The 19440-nt window shown below is 42.6% G+C and overlaps 1 protein-coding gene across 4 annotated transcripts in view; it reads right to left on the minus strand.

The window, feature by feature from the left end:
* Nucleotides 1–14658: 14658 nt before the first annotated feature.
* Nucleotides 14659–19440, minus strand: part of MAEA (macrophage erythroblast attacher, E3 ubiquitin ligase) — a 48883-nt gene continuing 44101 nt past the window's right edge. For 2 of the 4 annotated variants that reach the window (XM_066185322.1, XM_066185323.1), the window contains 3 exons: nucleotides 17779–17912; nucleotides 16938–17133; nucleotides 14662–16532 (listed from right to left, as the gene is read on the minus strand). In XM_066185322.1, the coding sequence (XP_066041419.1) occupies nucleotides 16437–16532; nucleotides 16938–17133; nucleotides 17779–17912 (426 nt within the window). In that variant the 3' untranslated portion in view covers nucleotides 14662–16436. Of the gene's footprint in view, nucleotides 16533–16937; nucleotides 17134–17778; nucleotides 17913–19440 lie in introns of all 4 variants that reach the window. The other 2 variants (XM_066185320.1, XM_066185321.1) reach the window with 2 other exon arrangements.

The raw sequence follows: 19440 nt of genomic DNA on the forward strand, positions 1-19440 counted from the left end.
CCTGAGGAAACCCCGCCTCTTACATAGGCCCCGCCCTCAGGGCGGGGCACGCCCCACAATTGCACGCGCACTTCAGGGAGCCACGCCCACACGGGCCCCCGCCCATCGAGCGCTGAGGTCACGCCCCTCACTGGAGACCGCGCCCCTGTGGGGGCCCCGCCCCTTTGGGGTGCTGCTCCCCCCGCCCCGCGGCGGGTGGTACCTTCCTCCCCCCCCTCCCGGCACCTACCACCGCCCCCCCCCGCCGCTTCCGCACGGCGCCGCCCACGTGACGTGCCGCACCCGGAAGCGCGGCTGGAGAAGGGCGGGGGAAGCCTTAAAGGAGCCGCGTCCCGGCTTTGTGTGAGGAGATGGTTAACCCCTCGTTGTCCGCAGGGCTGAGCCAGCCCGGAGGGGCGAGCAGCCGGCACAGAGCGGCCCTGCTTATCATAGAATCAATTACACCTCCGAGATCATCGACACCAACCCAACACCACCACTCCAGTCTTTCCTTAAACACCTCCAGGGACGGTGACTCCGCCACCTCCCTGGGCAGCCCGTTCCAAGGTCCAATCACCCCCTCTGTGAAGAAATGCCTCCTAATGTCCAACCTAAACCTCCCCTGACGCGCCTTGAAACTGTCCTGTCGTCCTGTCGCTGCTGTGGGAGCAGAGCCCGATCCCCTCCTGGCCAGCGCCTCCTGACAGGGAATTGTAGCGAGCCAGAAGCGCCCCCTGAGCCTCCTCTCCTCCAGGCTGAGCCCCCGGCCCCCTCAGCTGCTCCTCACAGCAGCTGTGCTCCAGCCCCTTCCCCAGCTCTGTCCCCATCTCTGGACACGCTCCAGCACCTCGGGGACCTTCTTGGCATGAGGGGCCCAACCCTGGACGCCGCTGCACCGCCACCAGAGTGTCCCCGTGCGCTGCCCCAAGGGTCTGGTGCCATTATGGGACACGGTGAGACTGCCCTAGACTCGCCAGGGATCCCCATCTCTGAAAGTGCTGCTCAACCACTGGGAATAAAGGTGCTGCAGGTGCCCACTTTGAACATCCTGAAGAAGGAAGACGTCTAAAATATCTGTTCCCGTTCGAAGATGTTGTCAGCTAATTGACAGATATTTCCATTAATCCACAGTTATGCGCTTGTTGGAAGCAGTTTATGTGGATTGGTGTTGCAGCTGTGTCTGCTGGCTCCTGTGATCGAGAAAGATGGCAATGAACAATTTTCACTAGAAATGGACTCACATCATCGACCGGATTTACTGCAGTAAATGAATACATGCATTTTGCAGTGGCTCTGCTATTTCTGACACTGCATGAAACCAATGACATCCTACTTTTTAATAATGTTTATCCTTTCTGCATTGCCTTCCATCAAGCACAGTGCATTTCCACGTGAAAGTCATGCAGAGCGGCAGAGCTCATCTTTAAAGTTTAGATCAGTTTACTATTTCACTGTTTATATCTATTTCTTTTCTTCATATGATTGAAAGTGCCAGAACAACTGCTTTCTGTTAGGGTATGACTTGCAACAGGAGCATTGCTGTGCTATCTGGAAATGGAATTTCAAAATGAGCCTCAAGCAACACACTTACCATCTACAAAGGCTCTGATTTCATACTTTTGCATAATATTTAAAGAAATCCCTGATAGGAGCCATATGGTTTTGCAAAGAATCCGTTGATGAATGAATGAATGAGTGCTGAGTTGTCTAACTCATTCATGCTAGTCCCTTAGGCAAATCCCAGTGAGAGCCAGGCTATTTATTTATTTATTAAAATCAAAGACAATTACATAAAATTGTGTTGGCTTAAGTCTCTGAGTCTCCTTTCCCTGCTACTTTTTAATGAACATGGCAAGTATCCACCATTCAATCGTTTCCATATTCTTTTCATCTGGACCAGCCTGATAAAAGGCTGAAGAGAGCCTGAACACTGAAAAATTCATTCAGCTGCAGAAGTCACAAACCTCTGTACCTGCACTGATTTTCCCCAGCTGGTCTGGGCTGTTCCATGGAGGGGAATACAGAGCACTGTGGAGTGCAGAGGCAGAGCTGTACACCAGCTGATATCACTTCAGAGCCTCCGAGTTCAATGGTCTTCTTTTTTGTTTACACCTGGCTTCAGCAAAGCCTGGATCTGTAGCTTCGTGTTATGTGGATTGTTGAATCAAGGAGTTGCATTTCTTACATCTGTACTGAGACATCAGCAGGAGCAACGTGGTGACACTTCGTGAGTGCTCCAAAGTGAGTGACACCTTGCCAGAGCACAGACTCTTCCAGAAACACTGTCCTGTCCAGCACCTCTCCAGATACCCAGCACTGTCATTGTTGGCAGGAGGCGTTTGCAATGGGAATGTTCTCCTACAGGAAGGGATCTCCAGACAGGACCAGTTGGTCCACCCAGAGGCCATATTCTGTTGGTCCAGTACCTTTGGCCAAACACACAGGCAAAGAAAAGCTCCAGAATTTTGTCCACTGACAATGATTTGGGTCTGGGTGTTCTTGCATTAAGGAAGGACCCTTTGTTCCATCACAGATTTAAAAGGTTAAACTGATGGCCCTAGGAAGGATTATTTCAGACTTTGTGCAATACTAAATTATCTGGTTTAGTTTTTTTTGTAAAAGAAGCATCTCAGTAGGAGACAGTTGCACCATTTTACTAGATGTTTCTTTGCCAAGGGTTGTTTTCCAGCTTTGCAATAAAGGAGAATGTCAGTCAAAAAGAAACCCCCATAACTATTAAGACAGCTGTATTCAACTTAATGACACAAAAATTAAAAAGGAGGATTTCTTTCCCTGCCAAAATGGAACTTAGGCTTCCCTACAAATAATTTGGAGTTAAAATAACTTTTGTTTCAGGTCTGAAGATACAGAAACATGATAAACACTTATATTAAATTGTCACAGAGTTTGTGCCAATTGGGTTGTAAAGAAAATTACCTCCTATGTGAGCTGAACAGGTGCTGAACCAGCAGTTTGAGTTGAGCAAAAGGGTGACAGATATTTCAAAGCTCGGAACTACCTTGTAAGGGATAAAGACTTTATTTACACAGATGTTCTCAAAGGGGAAATAGCCTCTTCATTAAACCCTCAATAATGCAAGGCCAAAGGTACTTGGTGACCCTCTCTAACTATGTGAAATAGTGACTGTGACAACTCTTCAGCCGATTGTAACATTTTGTAATTGTGTCCTAGGACGAGATGGATGAACCTGGTCTGTGTGGCCTAGACCACTAATTTAATGTCCACTTGTGAGTTGGATGGATCAGCAATAGCTGTAGGAGAACCATCACAAGTCAAGGAGCACCTTCCTACACATAGAAGGTGCACCTTCCTACATTCTAGACATGTATTCATGTCTAGAATAATTTAAATAAATGATCTTACAGCAAATCCTGAACACCGATGTGGACACACTTGATTAGTATCAATGAGGGTAAATTGTTTGTTTCTTCACTGGGATATCTGTGCAGACCCAAAGTGGAGCTTAATGAGCATTTTTCTGTGTTAGACAATATATATCCACACCAGGAGTTAACATTTCTACACAAATGCACCCAGAAAAGACCAAGGCACACCCCACTGCACTGCACAGGGGTGTCTTTGGGGATCAGGGGGATACCAGCCTTTAAGGCAGGGCTTGGATCAGATGGTGCAGAAAAGGAGCAGCTTGAAGGTTGCTAACATGTAGAAAAGGAGACTGCAGAGGAAAAGAGCACCCCCAAGGCTACCAAAAGGGGAAATCCAGCCCAAATTCTGCATGAAGACCCTCTGATGCTCAATCATACAAAGACAAAAATGTCACTTTCCTGTGCGTGTAAATACTGCTTTCAAACACTTGCTGTTAGCAGAAATTTCTTAGACAACCTGAAGAGACTGGTTTGGTGTCACATTGACTCACTAATGGTACTGTTTAGAAGCTCCTTCTGCCTGATGGATGTCTGAGCTGTCCCATCCTTGGAAAGCCTGAGACTGTAGTAGAGCTGCAGTCCCTCCAGCTGGTTTCTCCAAATGAGAGACTGCATGGAGCTGTGGCTCAGAAACCCAAATTAATTCCTTTTTTTCTTTTTTATTTGCCAGGGATGCAGAAAGGAGAGAATTGCTCTGAAGCTGCTAAAAGCTGCAGTGGTGCCTCCAGTTAAAGGGCAGTGAAGTCCATTCCTGATGTCACCGTTTCAGACGCCGGGTCTGTGCATATCTTGCAGCCTTCACACGCCACTGCACAAGCACTGTGTGCTCTGCTCTGGGGTTTTCCATTGCAGATTCCTCCGTCCTGTTCATGCACCAGGCAGCTTGGACCCACAGTGACACTGCAATCCAGCGTCCTCAGCCATCCATCTAAACCCACTGCACCCCCTCAGCACCAGGACAGTGCCCAAACGCTCTCAGCCTTCAGGCCTGTTCGGCACTTCCATCATCTTTTATTTGCAGTGAGCAAGAAAGCCTCATGGATCAAAATCAGCTTTTCCAGGGAATTTCTTTTATTGTCATGATAAAAGATTGCCTTGTCTGTATGAAGAGATTATTTATACAGGTTGGCTTTAGCAGGCAGGAAGAAAGTCCCTGGTTTGAGGAGATTACGAGGTAGTTGGGACAAAAATAGAGTGCAAAGACCATAGTTTGAGAGGGAAGGAAATGTTAAAGTAACTAAAAGGAAGAAGAAAGTGTCTTGAAAAGCAGGAGGTAGCAAGTCTTGTGAAGTGTCTGTAGCTATTTATTTATGCTTTTAAGGAGGTATGTTGCACTTCTGTGGATCAATACCTAAGTTGAAGCAGAACGGGAAAATATTTATTCATATTTCATGTATTTGGACCCCTTTGCGTGCTCTCAGTTTCTGCAGCAAGTGTGTCACGACAGTTCCATTGACCAACCCTACTAGGATTCCTAAATGTTTCACCATTTTTTAGGCAATTGAACCTCAGTACAACTTGGAATGAGACGTAGGGACAGCCAACACATATGATCCCATTCCTTGGGCAGCAGCACCTCCTACAGGGTGCCCTCAGCGGTGTAACTCATGCAGCCACCCCTGTTCTGTCTTTCAGCTCCTCTCACCTGAGTCCTAAAAGGCCTCTTAAATGAATCGTTCCTGCTTTTCCTCTTTGTACAAGTCATAGCGGTAAAATTATATCAAATACTGAAAAAGAAAGTATTTGTAGTGAATATTACTCGGTAAACTGTACAAAAAATTCTCTCGATGTCCTTGACATCCAGTTCTGCTCCAGTCATGGAGCCTGTATTCTAGTGAAGTGTGGGGGTTTATTGTTTTTGAAATGTAAACAAAACTGGGAGTCAGTAGTTACAAATGGTGTATATGTAGGGATAGTAGAGGAAACTGCGCTGCCAGTGCTGGTCTGAGCTGGGTGACTGTGAGAGCCTCTGCTCAGTTGAAATCACAGAAAATACTCTGTCATTGCCTTTGTCACTGCATTCCTGCATGGCCACGAGAGGCACAGCCGGAGGGACACGGCCTTCTGACTGCTGAGGGAAAAAGTTCTGCATCTATTTAGAAAGTGTTTTATTTATTTAATAAAAAAACCCCCAAAACTACTCGAACTAACAAAACCTAAAAAAATCCCTACAGCTATAATATAATATTAATTAAGCTTATAGGGCTAGGAGAAATCTACTTTTCAGATAAGTACATTTTCAAATCAGAATAAAAATGAAATTTATACAGAAGCATAATGTACTTTTAAGATGGGTTTATTTGCAGATAAGAGTAAAAAAAATGACATTATAAGGCTCTGAACTTTCATTCTTCACCACAAGTGTGCCTAGTGAATTACACACACCATAAACTCTTTTTATTTCCCCCTCCCGGAGCAGCCCGGGGCATTTCTGCCGGTGTAAAGCCACAGGCGGGGGGATCACTGGAGACGGAGCTCCTGCAGGAGGGGCTGCGGGGTGTTCCCGGTGTCCCCGTGTCCCCGCCGGGCTGCCCTGGGCGCAGCCCCCAGCAGGTGGCAATGCAGGAACACCTGTAGCCCGTCCAGCCGGGAAAGGCTGGGGCTGGCACCGCTCTTCCTGGGGAAAAGCCTCGCCTTGGAAACCCTGCTCGATGTTTTCAGCGCCAGCTACAAATCGCGGGAGATTTTATTTTGTTTTTAAACTGTAGGATTTGAGCTTACAGGCTTTGTAGCAGCAGCTTTTGGCAATGGGGTGGATGTGCCAGGTCCAAAACCTTAGGGGTCACCTGGGAAAGTCATGGAATCATTTATGTTGGAAAGGATCCCCAGGATCATCAAGTCCAGCCATTCAGCCACCATTGTCAAGGCCACATGTGACAGATACTTAAATATGGCACGTTATATTTATCTGTATATACATACACACACACATATACATACATATGTATATAATGTCTGTTAAGAACCCCACTCACAACCCTTTTCCCCATATTCTGTTGCATCTTTCATCCCTGTGCAAAGCCACACTGTTTCCAAGCCAGGAATAAATTTTGAAACAGATCTGAACCTTTAAACAGTCTTGCCATAAAATAGGCAAAGAAGAGATTTTGTTTGAACAAAGCATTCCTGAGTATCACATCATAGAAATGAATTTTAATGACAGTTTAAAAGATAACACATGCGTCTGAGAAGGCACTGAAGGTTTGTGACTTCTGCATTTTCCAAGAATGACTGTGCTTGTAGAGGGAAATGAATGGGGTAAACCAAAATATAGAAACAGAAAAATACAGAAATATTAAAAGTCTGAAGTGGTACACTGCCTTTTTTCTAAACACACACACCCACCTAAACCAAATAAAACCAACCTCAACCGCTCAAAAAGCTCCAACAAAAAGACCCCTTCCTCCCCAAACTCAAGCCAGTTTTAAAAAAATCAATATGGAAAGTATTTGAGCTTGTTAAGAAATCAAGGAAAAAAGCTTGATTGCACCAAAAAGCAGCTGAAAAAAATATTTTCCCTTATTATTATAATGTTAAAACCTGTTCCTCTCAGAGAAGTGACTCTCTCTTGAAAGGCCAGTGCTGGTGAACTGAAATCACATCAGAACTGCCAAAACACTGCCCTGGGCACCAGAACCACAGATTGGTTAAAGTGGTTCCAGGGGAAATGACAGAAGTCCTGAGATGTTCCCTTACATGTGTCAAACACACTGTAACTTGACTTACTACAAACAAGGAATCCAAACTATCTGCAATCAGTGTGGTTTGTCCCATCTCCAAATGCTCCTATTACTGCTTGGACTCTGTTTTAAATAATGCGGTAGAAACCCTATGGAACAAAATTTATCTGATGCATAAATACACTGCATTGTCTCTTCAAAAGTATCACAGATCTTGAACTGCACAGGACTATTTTAACTTCAATCCATATTCTGCATTTGCTGCATAGAAAAGCAGCAGTTCTTGCTATTTCAGAACCATCAGCAAATTTCAAATATGTCTCTATTATATGGAATCACACTGTGGGAACAGCAGGGTTAAACAGTTTCAGAGCAATAACAAAAAGCACTAAGCATTTTAAGCTCTGTAAAATGTGTAAACAGCACAGCAAATACTAAAATAATATGCATTTTATAAAGTTCTTTAAAAATTCTGTGACATATAGGAAAGGCACAAGAACAAAGAGCAGAAAAGAAATAGTTGCTATAATGCCTACTAGTAAAGATTTAAATCATTATCGATTATTGTGGGGTAACTTGTTCATAAAATAAAATACCTTCTGGGAAAAATATCACATTAAATTGTTCTGAGTATAGCAGTGAAAAACACAAGAAACAAAAGATGAATTCAAACTGGAAACCAGGCACATATTTTACCAGTGAGGAAACAGATTCTGTGTGTCATGATGATGTTTTTCTGACAGATGTGCTTGAACCAAACAGCCCTGGATTGTAAATAGTTTTGAGACGTAACATCCAAAATCAGGACACTGGAGATCTGTTGCCACTGGCTCTTTTGGAAGGCATTACATTACAGAGAAGACTTTTTACACAGAACAGAAATGGCAGGACATGAAAATCCTGGTGACTCAGACAGTAACTGTTACAGCAGGACCCTGGCTACTCGTGCTGTGGAGTTGTCAGTGGATCCTGGAAAGGGGACAGCACAGAGGGAGAGTGTTTTGCAAATAGGGTGGAAGAAAAAGGATATTGTGTCTGTTTGAAGCATCCTTGATTTGAAAGTGACTATGGGAAGTTTTTGAGAATGTCCCAAATACCAAGACTCAATTACTTAAGGACAGAGAAGGGTGATAGGAAGGTTCCTCTAATAGTGGGAGCAGCCCCTCTAACTACTTGGAGCAGATGAAGCTGTGAGGTGGCATTTTTAATCTATGGTATTTTAACAGATGCTCCATTCTGGTGTATCTAATGGGATTTGCACAAAGTTTTAGAACATTCCAGAAACTTGTTCTATGTGACATCATGTTTTAACACAGATCTTTTCACCTGAGCATGATTTTCACATATACCTTGAGATGTTAGTTTGAAATAATATTTTTAAAATAGCCACCCAAAGTTTCAGTGTTACGTTTACTGGCCCAAAGATTCTTGCCTTCTTTAGCCAAGACAAGACTGGCACCAGCACTCTGATTTCTTTTCATGGTGTTCCTGGAGATATAAGATGTGGAGGGAAAGAATTAAGCGAAACACTTTATTCAGATAAAAATTTACTCCAGCATCTCACACCCTCAAACGCAGAGATCACAGGTGATGTTATTTATGGTTTCCCAGGGCAAAGAAACCAGTCATTATCCTTTGCTAATTGGTTTAGAACAAGGGAGGTATTTCTGGAAGTGGCAGCTGCTAATCTTACTTCAGTGAGGAATTCTTAATTTCACCTCCTCAGAAGAAGGTTCCAGAGACACAGGGAGTACGTTTTGGCCAAGGGTTGGATCATTTCTCTCCTAACAGGGCAGGTGGCATTCTTTCCAATTATTATAAAAATTAGGTGTGTCAAAGAAGGTCTGTTATTCACTGAAAGAGCAAAACAGCAATTCAGCCGTAGCCTCTGGGCTTTTCTCCATATCTGGTAGTTAAACTGAATCATTAGGTGTCCTATAACACCAGCACCCTGTTTATTCACTGTTTTTTGAAGTAGGATATTGCACAACTGAAGTCAGATAGCTTGCAATGGATGTGACAGTGACATTCAAAGAAAACAGATGCCACAAAGCCCGAATCATTATAGGCTATGTATATCTGAGATCAACATTTGCAAAGTGCTGCTGGAAAAGAAAAGCCAGCAGATTGGCATCAGCAACATCAGATCTCATCTGTTCTTCCGTGTCTGACCATCTAACAAGATAGGATCACTCGCTCAATGGTATTTGTCCCATTCCAAGGTTGTTCCTGCTGGAGCTGGCCGTGTCTCAGCTCCCACACACAAAAGTTGGCAGCGCAGCTGCTCCAGGCACCTTCTCTACCCAGAGGATGGGCAAGTTGCAAATGCCCTGAGGGCAAGATCCATATACAGACTCCCAGCCTGTTTGGCTCAAGCCTCATGCTGACTCCAGGAAAGAGCCAGGGGCTGCAATATTCCTGAGATAGGAATGTGACACTGGACTCAGTTGGTCAGAGCTGGGGGTTCTTCTCCTCCCCTCCATAGCAGACCTCCCCATTCTGCTCAGGGGCTGCAGCTGGCACACACAGCACAAGATGCTGCTGCTGCTTCTCTTGCTCCAGCAGCCGTCCATGGAGATGCTGTCCTGGTGCATCCCCCACCACCCAGCCTGAATTCTTCTCCATTTCCTATGGTGGAAGTCAGCCCTGCAAACTGATATTCCTTATGGCCACAAATAGGAACAAATAATTTCATGAGCTCCTGTGCACAGAGAAGCAGGACAATGAGACAGTGACTGGAGCATGCACAGTTTAAAATAGAAAATCGTGTCACGATCCTCGCGGAGAAAGAGGCTCTTCCCCCACACCACTGATCAAAACAGCTTCCACCGAGGAGCCACCTCAAAAGGAGGGGGGCCAGCAACAAGCAGCCCGGGGTTCAAACCCTGCCTGTTGGGTTTCTGCTGTCCCAGAGCACTTCTGCCAGCAGGGCACAGAGCTGGTTCCAGTGGGGATGTTAGCCGGGCATTACAGCACGATGCCAGGATGATGGCCTTCCTGGCAGGAATTAATACAAGACTTTCCTTAGTGACTGGATCCAGAGCAACTTGAGCTTTTCTGAGATCGATTTCCCCCTGACCCCTCCAGTATTTAATAAAATATTTCTCTGGTTTGTGTCCCTAAAGCTGCTACTTGAAAGAGGAGACATCTCCGTAAGGGGCATGCACAGGCACCCTGAAGAACTTCCCACAGCTCTGCTCCTGGCTCTTCTGAGCAATTTGTCTTGCTGTGCTTTGCAAAGAAAGAAAAGGAAATTGTCTGTTGGTTTATTATCTGTTTATTTCCATTTGGGGAATTTGTCTATATGATCTTGCTTAATCTCCATGGGTGGGGAACAAAATATTTAAGTTAGTTAAAGATCTTTTTGTTCTGAGGTGAATAGACCTTATAATCTTTTTCTACTCATTCTTCCTTCTGGCTGTCAGGAAGAATTCCTGGCTGGGAATACAGATGATCTCCCTGGGAAAATTTGCTCCTCTGCTCTGTGGAGTAGGTACAACTATTTCCTTAAATGCACAACATAAAATTTAATCTTAAGGGATAGGAAATAGTGTGAAAGGAGTAGGTACAGATGTTATCCCCCACTTGACCAGCTTTAGTTTTCCATTTTAGTTTGGGAACCTGAACATCTCAGTGATTTCTCTGCTCCAGCTGCAGTGTAAGAGATATGACCCGAACACGCAGGACTGTGCTCCAGCATCCAGCACAGCAGCACCAGACCCCTCTGCAGCCCCAACATCAGAAGGATCTGAACCTGCAAGTCCAGAGGCCACAAAAGTGATCAGAGGGCTGGAGCCCCTCTGTTGTGGAGATAGCCTGAGACAGCTGGGGTGTTTAGCTTGCAGAAGACTTTGGGGAGACCTTCCAGCACCTTCTAGAATCTAAAGGGGTTACAAAGAAGCTGGAGAGAGACTTTTGACAAGGACAAGAAGTGACGTGACAAGGGGCAGTGGCTTCAAACCGGCAGAGGGCAGGGTTAGATTGGATATAGGGAAGAAATACTCTACTGTGAGGGTGGGGAGGCCCCGGCACAGGGTGCTCAGAGAAGCCGTGGCTGCCCCATCCCTGGCAGTGTCCAAGGCCAGGTTGGATGGGGCTTGGAGCAACCTGGGACAGTGGAAGGTGTCCCTGCCCACGGTAGGGGGTTGGAATGAGATGATCTGCAAGGTCGCTTCCAACCGAACTGTTCTGGTTTGATGTGGTACGATTCTCAGACTGGATACTAGAGCAGCTTCTTTCTTTTAGAGCTGAACAATTAACAATCCCAGGAGACTGATCACTTGGTTTCTATAACAGGCACAATTTTTTTCGCTTCCATGTTTGCTAAGTTATTTCTGGTTTCCTCAGTGCATCTCCCTTTCCATGCCGCCCACCGATGTCGCACATTCCCATCTTTATTAAGAGCAAGCAGCAAGGTGCTGGGTGCAGTTTTGTAACGAAGTCTGGATCTCTATCACACAGTACTTCCATGTTAATTTTTTCTTCTTTCACTTTTAAAGCTTCAGTTATTTTAATCTTTTTGAAAGGTAACTGGCTGATAACATTTCTTAGCTCTACACTGAGGCTTGATCTCATTTTTAATTAGTCAAACCAAACAGCTTTTCTTGTTCAGCAGCCCTTTCTGTTTCTTGTTGTTCTGCTATTTCCTATTGTTCTTCTTGTGGTGCTACTTATCCTACGGCTGATTTCCTCTGGTTTAGGATACAGATCTCTGATAATTGTAACATGATCAAATAGCAGGATTTTATGGTGTAGTCAAAAATACCCAATTCACAACTGTGAGCTCCTCAGTGAAATCAACTTGTTGCCAGCTAGCAGTGAGGACTAATTTTAGGTATTAAGAACTCCAATGTAGTTTGAGAGCTTCAGTTCAAACTGAGATCAGGACTACATCTCTTAGGACATCCTAGGATTTTTTGTTCAATGCCTAGTTCTCACACTTCTCACAAAAGCCAGCTGTAAGGTGGAACTACTTTGTGTTGGCTCTGCAGCTGCTGTGCCAAAAAATCTTCATCCCTCACATCAAACAGTAACTGAACTCTAACTTCTTGCTCCCTCTCTCGGGCCTTGATTGCAGATTTTTTTTTCCCCTGACTGTGCCAGAGATACTTCTACATACAGAACCTGCCTGGCTCGAAGGGGATGTGTTAGTGAAGAGAGAAAAAAATCTGCTGTCCTGCTCTGCCTATCCTATATCTCCTTCTAAAACAAAGAGAAAATTGAGCGGCTGAAAACTTCTCAGAGCTTAGCTAACAGGGCCATGTCTTTAAAATAAATGACTGAATGAAGAAAAATGCTGCCTTTCAGTGTGGCTGATGCATGTTGCAGAACCAACCAGACACCAAATCTTTGGAAAAGCATAATGGCAGGGAAATCCTGGTGAATATCTGACCCCCCTCATCATCAAACAAGGAACAGATTCAGTGACTAGAGGAGACTACTGGAAAATAGTTTATCTTTTCAAGGATGAGATGAATATCAGACTCAACCAACTATCACGTGGATCATGGCTGGACTTTATTTGGTGTTCAGAATACCTCATTATGGAACATGAAAAAGCAGGATGGAAAAGTTTTAAATACTCATTTTGTTGTATCAAGTGACCTCTAACGTCCAACAGGACACACAGTGCACATTATCACAGTGTGGGTCTCAAAGCACTCTCAGTTAAAGTGTTTAGTGTGTTTCCCAAAACATTCTGCTCAGCCTCCCTGAGGCTGAAAAAAAAGCAAGTCAGAGTATTCATTTTTTTTTTTTTCTGAATAGTGGTCCATTACACATGTTCAAAAGGTTCTTTTTGGCAGATTTCCAGCTGTAATTTTCTCATTCTTCCTGTCCCAAATAAGATGATTTTTTTGTTTGTCTGGTTTTTTTTCCTCCAAGGAGTAATTTTATTAGAGAGTAGGAAAGGCCATGGTTATATTAAAAAAAAAAAAAACAACCAAAACAACCCAAACCCTTACCAGTTCATCAGTCTTTAAAGCTTGCAGGAAAATGTTTTGCCTGAGTTTGATATCAGCTTTGCTATTTCCTACCTACAAAATGTGACCTCAGCATCCTGAACCCTTCTCATCCTGGAAGAGAATGGAAGTTGAAACAGGTACAAAAACCCCCAGGGCACTGTGAAGAGTTACCTCTCTTCACAAAGTATCTCTCTTTTCACAATACTGGAAAATCTTTAGCATTTAGAGTAGGGCTTTGGACCACAACAAATAGAAGGAAAGGTTAAGGCAATTCTCATCCTTGGTGTAACTGTGGAAATCAGAGAAACCTGTCCTGATTCACAATGGGGACAAACTGTTGCTTTCAAACAGGAACACTGCAACCAAAATCCAGAGCCTCAAGTTGCCTGGAAAGACTGAAAAAACATCACAGTGAAGGATACTGTTAATTTTCAACTCAGCCAGATCTCGAGAGGAAAGTCTTTGCTTTATTAGAGAGCTTCTACTATTTCAAATAACTTTATACTTACTCTGAGTCACCTGCTGCTCTTGGTGTGATGTCTGGGGCCACCTGTGAGATGAGCTGTGAACCAACATCTCTGTTGGATTGGAATCTCAAGGCTGGGAATGCAGCCAGGGAATGCAAAGCAGAGCACCAAGCTGCACCAAAGCAGCCTGTGCCTGCCACCACTGCTGACCCTCATACAGCTGGAGGCTTCCAAAGCGCTGGCAGAGCAAGCCTGAGAGCAGCCCAGCAGTTCAGAAGGGCCAGCCAGGAGGCTACAGCTGCCTGTGGCACACAGGCCTCGCTGCAGTCAGAATGGGCTGTGTGACTGCAGATTTCCTAAGTGAGCAGTCAGAGCTAACAAACAGCTGAAGCTCCCCTACGCTCCTTCTGGAACACTCCCTTGTAATACACCATCAGGGACTGAGTCCTCATGTTGGCACCTGGCCCTCTGGAATCACACCTCTCATAAACAGAGGCCCTCCTTGTAGGACAGCTGTTCTCCTCCCATCCCAAACTAGGTTTTTTTGGAGAGTGTAGGTTTCTCCACCACTTTGCTCAGGTCACAGAAATCAAAAAAGGCTGGTCTCAGGAAACCACAGCTCTAACTGGTATTTAAGAGAAGCAAAAACAACAATTTCCATGCCCTACAATTGCTGTGCATTTACCACACATTCCCTCAGGTCCAACAGAGATCTACTGCTTCTTTCCTGCTTTGGCCTTTTATCAATTTCTGCAAAGTAGGGAAAAGTGAGGCTGCCATGCTCAAAGCTATGCTGGCCCTTCTGCAACGATGCTGTAAACAGTGCCCCAAAGAAATAGAGGTGCTGTTCCACATGGGTTTGTGTAACACTGCTCCTCAGGGTTACATCCTCCCCTCCTCTGAGCTGAGGGTGCTCCAACTCTTGCCCCCATGAGAAAGGAAGAGAGAAGTTACTGCATGACTGAAGGCAAATTACCCCAGTTACTAATGTAAATTCTCTCAGTATCTGCCTCCACCTACTCTTGGTACATTGCAGTTATTCTAAGGAATCATCAAATCTGCCATCTCAGAAAATGCTCAGAGAATGGACCCTTCCCTTCCAGCAGCGAGGGCAGGAGCACCAGCCCGTGCCAAGCTGGCAGCACTGCAGTAGTCCAGACACACCTGTTCTGAAGCATCAATAATTGATGCCTACTGAAAATAAAACCTTTTCAGACACACCTCCCTGGAAATCCCATGTATTTACACTTTCACAGTGCCTAGTACCAGCAGTTTAGCAATATCTGTGACCTTTAAGTGTTGAACATGAAAAGAAGTTGTGGTCCTTTGTCTGTGCTTTGCTAGCATTCTTTAAAGCATGAAAAACCCACACCTAACATCGCCCACAACATTTTATTAACAGGAGGGCTCTGGGACATGAGGCAGTCTTCGAGGAAGAGACAGAAAAACTCCTGGACTATACTGTTCATATACGAAAAGTTTAAACCAAAAATACTTATTTGACTGAAAAGGTCTGAAGAATGACATTTATGGTTGCTGTGTGGCTTTTTTTTTTTTTTTTTTTGGTTTGCTGGGGCATTTTGGGGTTTTTTTGGTTTGGTTTTCAGTATGTGTTTGTGTTGTTAGTTTTCTTCTTTTTCTTTTAAATCTTGCAGAACACTGAAAACCACCACTTGGAAATTACACTTCTTTTAAGAGAGGTCACTCTTAAATTCTTAATTCTTTTTACATGTAAACACAAAACAGCTTTCTAATTTTATATAATCAAGAAATGGAAAACAATTTTTATTAACATGTCTTACATTTACAATCTTTTATTAGCTAATCAACATCAACATGCAAAAATAAGCGCTAAATACAAACCTCTACAATATGGTTTTGTTTAACCTACAATGGTTTAATTCTTTTGAAAAGTCATAAGGATGTGTTCTGCAGTTGTTAAAATTGAACTATTAGTTTCAGTAATGAATACTATTTAGACCCTAAAATTATGTAATCATCCTGCAAGGCATCTTCAGAAACTTCGCCCAACACTTAAGAATACCAGCTCATTGTCATGTGAGTACATTCTCAAAGCAAGAAATAAGGCAGTAGCACTAATGATTTCATATTGAACCCTATGCACATAACTAATAACTTTAGAAGGACTTTAACACTATGGTAGACTGGAAAAGGAACATTTAAACAAGCATTGGATTTTGCCTGAAATGTTCTCAGTTCTTCTTGATACTTATGTAACCTCCTTAAAATATTTGGGTTTGGAAAAAGACTTCATACTCCTTCAAACCAGTCCCTGTTTGATCCTCCAGAGAAGCCACCTTGTGTCAAAGACATCAAAAATATCTTCCCATGGAAATAAGTTACATCATTCATGTTCAGGATTACTTCACCGGAGGATCATAAAGAAGGCAAAGAGGAGCTTAAAGGAGAACACGTTGGTAGTACTGATATCTTTGATAACAAAAGGGTTTTGGACAATTGTGAAAAAGAGGGAAGAAAAATGGATTTCATTTCAAATCTGTTGTAACTTTTCCCCCAGTGCAAGTGTCCATCTTTAAAGAAAGCTATCCTTTAGAAGATGAAAGTACTTTTGAGAAGAGTCCAATTTTTGACCTTATGTTACAAAACCTTAACAATCAAAATTTGTTTTTGCGTTTTTTATTCAAGTACAAACTTAAGTCATAATTCCTCTCTTCTTTTTTTTTCTTTTTTTTTTTTTCTTTTTTTTTTTTCTTTTTTTTTTTTTTTTTTCCTTTCAAGAGTGTTTATTGTTGCTCATTGATCTTTGGTCGCAAGAAACAATAATGCCACCGACAGGTCTGCTCCCCAAGGTGGCAGGTTTTGCTTCTTTGCCACACATTAAGGCCCCCCCCTTTACAGGGTCTGCCAAGATACACTGTGTCAGAATTCCAGCGGCACTTCATCGTGTGTTTTACAGACCTACATGATGTAGACTTTCTCAGCTTGTGAGAAGTTGAAGACTTCTTTGGTTCTTGGGCAAATTACTTTGTCATCTTGACGAATAGAAAGCAGAGACTGCAAAAGAGTGAAACCAAAAGATAATCTTCACAACAGTAATTCAAAGCATTATTGAACTGTTTAGGAAATGAACTTGTAATTTAAAAAAAATGTTGTGGTCTGAGGTCAAAACATCTTTGCCCCCAGAAGTTACTTATTCTACATTATTGCTCTCTGGAGGGAAAGATTTCCAATGTCATTTGATCTCGTGTTATAAATTCACATAGTTAGGTATGTGACCATTAATATGTCTTCATTAAGACCAATTTAAGCAGCTAAATATACAGTCCTTAAAAAAAAACATTACTGCAAGAAATATTTTTCTAGCTTCTGACTGAGTTTATTAACTCTTATTTTGATCTAGCAAGTTTTTCTAACCGCTGCTATTTTAGCCTTCAGCAAGTCATTGACTGCAACACTTACATTGTATCCATAGACATATCCATTTGGTAACATCATAGGAGGATTATTTTCGTTCATTACATCCCCCGAAATCTTGCAGACTAGTCGGGAGTTGGCACAATGTGCCATCGGCAGGGGCTGAGCCAGCTTGTTCAGGGATTTGCTACACACAGGGCAGTCGGGGTTTTTTGAGCTCCCATCCTCTTTATAACACTGTCTGTTAACAGCAAGTTAGGGAACAATCGCCACAATGAAACCACAATTACCATCCCATTGTATGGGAAACCTTAGAATTAAAAGATCCTCAGGTGGGCCAACAGAGCCCAGGTGACAGAATGCACAGGAACATAAAGTCAAGTCTAAAGTCTACAGTGTCTGGTAGCCTGCACAGGTAAAGTTTCTAAGGTGCAGTACTCCAGCAGCACCAGCCCTTCTCCAGCACAACACAGTGTGCAGCAAAACCAACGAAGTTTCAGAAGATGCAGCTATTTTTGAATATTCACATAAAACCTGGCAGGTAAATTTGTGTTTATGTGCTTAAAAACCAGTAATTGTGACCCAGCTCATTAACCCTTGCAGGCATATTCACTAATTTCAGACATGAAGAGACAGCCAAACCAAACACAATGTTGCATTTTACCTTAAAAATTTGTTCAGGCATGCATTTTTTTTTAACCATAATGCTATTTATTATAATCTCCCCTTAATTTAATAGTGACCAATTTATACCCTATTTGAACAACTCAAAAATATTTAAGTGTCAACATTTCTTATTTGAGCTCTCTGAAAAGCATCCATAAGCCAATAATAATCCCCCAAAAGGCTTTCTTTCACTCCCAGTAATATCTGCATTAAAGGATACGGTGTTTTTATAGCTGAAAGGCCTGCCTGGAGTGTTATAGTAAAAACAGAATTGTTTCCCAGCTGATGTAGTCTGTAGTTATCATATCTGAACTGTTGGATCAGCATTCTCCATCGAGCAGGGTCCAAGAGATCCTGTTAAAAAACAACACAACTGTAAGTTGCTTTCAATCTAATTGTTCCAGGGGGCAAAAGCCTGGGAGTGGCAAATTGCACAAAACTCACTCAAGCAAATCCATCACAAAACAGAAGCGGACACCCCAGTGCATAGTGTTTAAGAAGTACCTTTTAACACTATTTTATTAAATCAATTATTATTTAAAATAGCTGGAGCAATATTCAAACTCCATAATCTCCCAAATGTTCTAATCAAGGTCTGTAAATCCTGGTGAGGTTACTCCTTCCATTTAGTTTCCTAGAATGCTGGACTACTTAGGAAACAATATTAGTTTTTAGGGCAGATGGGGACAGGGTTCAGTGATGGTTCTGGTTTGATGGTTGGCCTGGATGATCTCAAGAAACCTTTTCCAGCCTTAACAATTCAGTGATTCTACTGTTCAAGGCCAGGTTTCTTGGGCTCCAAGAAATCTGATCTAGTGAAAGTGTCTAGTGACATAGGAGTGTTCAAGGGATATCAAAAGAAAATAGCTTGTTTTGCCACAATAGTAAACATTTTCCTTTAAGTCCTGAAAGGAAAAGCTGGAAAGTTCTATTCATCGGTTATAGAAGATGCTTCTTTCCTTGGATTAATAAAAATCAGTTGGTTAGAGATAGGATCTCACAAACTTTGTCAAATATTTAAAAAGAATTTACTTAAAGGCATTTTAGGAAGCCATTTATGCACAGAACTCATAGTCAAGATGTTAAAGGTAACTCCAAACCAAACACTGTGGTTGTGTTGAACTAGGTAATTATTAAGAGAATTCAAAACTTAACTTCCATAAACTACAATGTTTTAAGTCATATTCAGAAACATCAGGGAATTTGTTTTCATTGTATGGTTGTATGTGAAACACTCCTAGCTTTTCCACCTTGCTCTCCCTCATTGAAACACTCCATCCAAACCAGCCCTTAGAATAAAATACGGGATTTTTATTTTCTGCCTCTTTCTTTCTAACTACTAAAATAATGATAAGCTCTATCTTACACCCACAGTCTTCTAACACATCTATCATTTATACTCATAATTTAGATCAAATCTAGCATGTAAAATACCAGCATCCTTCTACGACTGAGATGAGCAAAGAAATTCATATTGATTCTGTGGGTTGTTCACGTCAGGGTTCTTTTTGTGTGCTTTTTTTGTTAAACCATGATTTCATCATCATGTTTAGAAAACGTGTTGATACTGGCACTGTCACATATTGGCTTGGCATTTCATGGAATTCTTGTCTTACTTTGACAACTCAACTCTCTTCTCTATCTTCTGCCTCCAAAATGAAGTTAAAAAGAGGTGAATTAGCTCATGACCACAGAACTCAGTCTGTAGAAACAGTAACTACCTATGAATTTTGCTGACTTTAAATTTAGATGTAGATATTACTACTAATACCTACATTGATTTGCATCATCCAAATAAATGAAAACTTATTTTGAGGAACAAAAATACTGCTTTCACATCATTCAAATCATTCTTCCTTTCTTCATCCCAACCACTGCAACA

Source organism: Chamaea fasciata, unplaced genomic scaffold (genome assembly GCF_029207755.1).
Source record: "Chamaea fasciata isolate MVZ Bird 193981 ecotype frontalis unplaced genomic scaffold, bChaFas1.0.hap1 SCAF_6, whole genome shotgun sequence".
NCBI classification, from domain to species: Eukaryota; Metazoa; Chordata; class Aves; order Passeriformes; family Sylviidae; genus Chamaea; species Chamaea fasciata.